Raw genomic sequence first — 4,679 nt, forward strand, 5'->3', positions numbered from 1 at the left:
ACTTCCCAGGGAAAGATCCTCAGGATGTCCCAACTATGACCACGGGGTCAAGATCTTCCCCTCAACCCAGTGTGCCTTATTCAACTATCGATACTTGAATCTCATGGTTCCTGGACATAACTTCTCAATTCCAGCTTTGCTACTTCCATTGCAATCACTTTTCTGTTCTCATAATTATATTCTAGTTCTTGTCTGAATATCTCAATCTTCAGTTTCCTACTCTGATCATGTTACCTCTTTCTAGTTTTTCCACTCATTTCTTCTACTGTATGTGTGTGTGTGTATATACATATATAGTATATATATTTGAGCACATATATGCTCCACCTACTTCATTAAAGCCTGCAGTCCAGTTATTTGCCCTGCTATGCTTTTCTGTCTATCTGCCCATGCCTCTCTACGCTTTCTTCCCTCCAGCTTGGATCCCATGACCCTCATCTCAACCCCTCCTTTGTTATCCATCTCTTTCAGACAGAATCCCAACCCTCAGTCTCTTGAATTATTCCTATTTTCTGCTTGTATGCACACAACTTCTCTGGTTCCACTACCAAAACGCAAAACATTCTTGCTTTTGGAAAATAATCACGAAATCAAGTGCATTGGTGCCGATGCACAGGCACGCCATCATGATTTCTAGACTCAACTATGTCTCGCACATAACACACCCATGTCAAGGTCTCTCTCATTGACCCGACAGCCATTCCTAGCCTTCCTCCTGCTCTACATGGTCCTGCCCTAAATCCACTCTTTTTTTCTCAGGAGATAACCATGTCCACCTCACAGAGACACTAAAGGACATGTGTCCTCAGTCTCCTGTTTCCCTCACTAAGACTTTTATTTGCATTCACCCCATTGCTGTGTCACGCCCTCTCATTTCAATGGAGAAAGCATCCTTTCAACCAACATTCTATTTGTTCCCCAGATTCCATCTATTTGTCGCCTTAGGAACCTTGCTCTATATTTCTTATCTATCCAGAGTTTCTAAAAATCAACATCTATTGAACACTTCCATATTCTGCACCAGACACTCAGATAAAAACTTGGAATACATTATTTCATGTCAATTCTATAGTAACCCTGTGGAATGGGCACCACTTCCCTGGACTCATTCTCTCTGGCTCTCTCTCTGCTCTTGCTCTTAGTCACATAAACATTTCTCAACTCTTACTAGAAACTTCCCTTGATCCTTTGTTGTCTTCTAACTCCAGCCTCAACTCCTTGCTTCCCTCCACTGCCACAGTTCTTGAGTCACCTCAGCATCCTCTCTCCTCTTCCTCACGGCCCACTCATTCCTCAAGCCTTTTCCACTGAGACTGCACTTACTGTTTATAAAATGTGAGCCTCCTAATTGTGAAATCCAATGGATGCTTTTCAGTCTTTATTTCCCTTGATATTTGTCACTTATTACCGGCATCCAAGCCCTTCTGCCCTGAGTCTTCCTCTCTACTGACTTCCATAACAACATATATCTCTCATGTTATCACTTTGAAAACTTCTTCTCAACCTTTCCTTGAGTGACGGTTCCTACTCCATTCCTTAAATGTCTCTGTCCCCAGATCTCCGTCCTTATCCTCTTCTCTGAGTGATGTCATTCATTCCCACGGTTCAACTATCACATACAAACCATATCTTAGGGCTTCACTGGATAGCAACACTTAGATATTCCCAAACGAAAGTCTTCCTTGTCAATCTTCAATTTATTTCTCCTCCTAGATTTTCTAACTTGGTTCATTCAATCTTCATATCACCATGTGACCAAGACCAAACTAGGTAGCTATTGTTGACACCTAAAATTTTCTACTTGACTACAAAAAATGACTCCTACAATTATCCGCTAGCATCACACATTATACAATTTTGGAAGGTTGCATTCATTTTACATGATGTTTAGTCTTCAGACCTTACACTTTTAGCATTTAACTTAAAATCACCTTTTTAATGAAAACTTTTAATAAAGCATTTCAAATATTACTGGTAGGAAGTTATGGCTTTAGTGTGGTCAACCTGAGAGAGGAACAGCTTATTTCATTAGAGGTAAAAAGAGGAAAATGTCTTTTGTTCTCTGATTTTCATGGCAGGGGTTGGGTATTATCTGTGTTTCCTGTCAGCTGCCCATCTGCACTGAACTTCTAAGGCTCTGCTAAGCTTTAGCCTACTTAGGATGACTCATTTTCTCCTTAAAATAATATAGAGAGATTTTCTCCCTGAAACAGCATAGATATATTTTTCTCTGCAAGTCTGTGGTTCAGCCTGCTTACTCTTTTCTGAATCTTTGCTAATACTTCCCTAGATATGACAATCAAAAAGGACTAGGGAAAGGGAATGCTAGGAGAGACTTTACCATATTTACCTTCTAATTCTTTTGTTATCATCAGGCATGTCAATATCTGGGCAGAGTTGGTAATGAAGTAGTTCAGTACCAAAGAGGTCATATTCCAAGTAGCAGCCAAGTTGAGCAAACTCCAAGAGCTCCTTCTTATCAAGTATAGTCCTAGAAACAATACAAAAGACATATTGTTATTATGAGGAGCCCATTTTCCACACGTACATACTAGAAGTTTTAAGCACACTATGTACAAGAACATAGTCGAAGTCAAGTAACAGAAACTTCTGAAATGGCTCTTAATGATGTGAGTATAAAATAGTAAGTTCAATTTGTTACCAGAAATAACAGAACTTACTCATCTAAAAGGGAGTTTTCCCCTCTAAAATACTTGAGTACTACAGACTTAGTTTAATGATGCTTCCATTATTGCAAAGCAAGTTTGGAATTCTCCCTCAGAACTGTGTTCAGAATACGCCCCCACACTATTTTGAGAATCCTTAATGGAGTAAATTTTCATCCTCTAAGGACTGCTATGAACTGTGAAAACTATCAAAGGAAATCTGGCCTCAGGTCTGGCAAATTAGGTGAGTAATGCTAATCTGGGTAACACATGAGGCTTTGCCTTGTGGTAGCAGGGTGATTTTCTTGTGAAGATTGTGAAGTGGTTCTAAAATTAATTCTAAAACCTTTAAAGAATGCCGTTCCAACAACTTTAAGGCACAATACTCATACAGATATTTATGTTCTGGAGTGCTTATTTTTTAAATAAAATTTATTATTTTATGATAAATTTTATGGGTATCTTCTCATTTCAATAGCTATCATATAAAGAATATAACTATTTTAGGATGTAAGATTATGTAAATGAATGGGAAAGGAGAGAAATGTAAGACAAGTACAGGCTACAGAGAAGAGTACAGAGCAAGGGTAGATTATCTCAAGAAATTTACATTATAACAAGTAAAAAGAGATGCACTAAGGTAACCCCAAAATGCCATTGTAGAGATCCAATCACACAGAGAGCTAAGAAGGAATAAAAACATCCTAGCAGAAGAACAATATGCAAAAAAATGTGAAAGAAAAATATACCCCATTAGACATTTCATGAAGGGAAGGAAGACACTGCATGAAGGGAATGAAGGAAAAATATACCCCGTTAGACACTGCATGAAAGGAATGAAGGACCTACAGATTTATAAGGGATCGTTTGGGATCTGAAATTGATCTGGAGATGAGTTGAGAACATTAGACAGTCATTGTCTTATTGGCTTTTAATTCATGCTGATATTTCTATTACTTTGGCAACTCCATGATGTGAGGATTAAAGCACTATTTTGTGGCAGGGTGTGGTGGCTCAATCCCAGCACTTTGTGAGGCCAAGGTGGGTGGATCACTTGAGGTCAGGTGTTCCAGACAAGTCTAGCCAAAATGGTAAAACCACATCTCTACTAAAAAGACAAAAATGGCCGGGTGTGGTGGCTCACACCTGTAATCCCAGCATTTTGGGAGGCCGAGGTGGGTGGATCACCTGAGGTCAGGAGTTTAAGACCAGCTTGGCCAACATGGCGAAACCTCGTCTCTACTAAAAATACTAAAAATTAGCCGGGCATAGTGGTGGGTGCCTGTAATCCCAGCTACTTGGGAGGCTGAGGCAGGAAAACTGCTTGAACCCAGGAGACAGAGGTTTCAGTGAGCTGAGATTACACCATTGCAATCCAGCCTGGGAAACAGAGTGAGACTCCGTCTCAAAAAACAAAAACGAAACAAAAATTAGCTGGGGGTGGTGGCAGGCACCTGTAATCCCAGCCACTCGGGAGGCTGAGGCATGAGAATCGACTGAAACCGGGAGGTGGAGGTTGCAGTGAGCTGAGATTGCACCACTGCACTCCAGCCTGGGCGACAGAGCCAGACTCAGTCTCAAAAAAAGAAAAAAAAAAAAAAGAAGAAATAGAACATGCGTTGAGGGCATTGATCAGAAAATTATGTTTTTGAGATCATGAAAGATGAGAATGAATGCACTGCCCTATTTTAAATTCCAGATGCCTTTAGGCAAGGAATAGTCTCCTCTGAGTATAAGCTAACTACTAGGGCTTTAGGGAAACAGGTTCACCTGTATTGAATCGGGTTCCTGGGCAAGTAAATTAAAATAATAAAACAAAAATAAACAAAGAATCAATACATCTACCTGTCAAATAACTGATCTGAGTATTAAAAGAAAAGACAGAGCTTCATTGGTCAAGGCAGGTAAAGTCATTTGCTCATGTAGAGTTGAGTGTTGCCATCTTACCTAACTAGAGCAACATTGATTAACTAGCTTTCCCTGCTGATACTAAACTTGAAGCATAGTACCATT

At 39.8% G+C, this 4,679-nt stretch overlaps 1 protein-coding gene across 3 annotated transcripts in view; it reads right to left on the minus strand.

Moving 5' to 3' along the window:
• PTER (phosphotriesterase related) overlaps nt 1-4,679 on the minus strand; it is an 85,809-nt gene that overhangs the window by 5,793 nt on the left and 75,337 nt on the right. For all 3 annotated transcript variants that reach the window (XM_011963899.1, XM_011963898.1, XM_011963897.1), the window contains one exon: nt 2,351-2,491. In XM_011963899.1, the coding sequence (XP_011819289.1) occupies nt 2,351-2,491 (141 nt within the window). The remainder of the gene's footprint in view (nt 1-2,350; nt 2,492-4,679) is intronic.

The sequence above is a fragment of the Colobus angolensis genome, unplaced genomic scaffold (assembly GCF_000951035.1).
Source record: "Colobus angolensis palliatus isolate OR3802 unplaced genomic scaffold, Cang.pa_1.0 Scaffold63, whole genome shotgun sequence".
In the NCBI taxonomy this organism is placed as follows: domain Eukaryota; kingdom Metazoa; phylum Chordata; class Mammalia; order Primates; family Cercopithecidae; genus Colobus; species Colobus angolensis.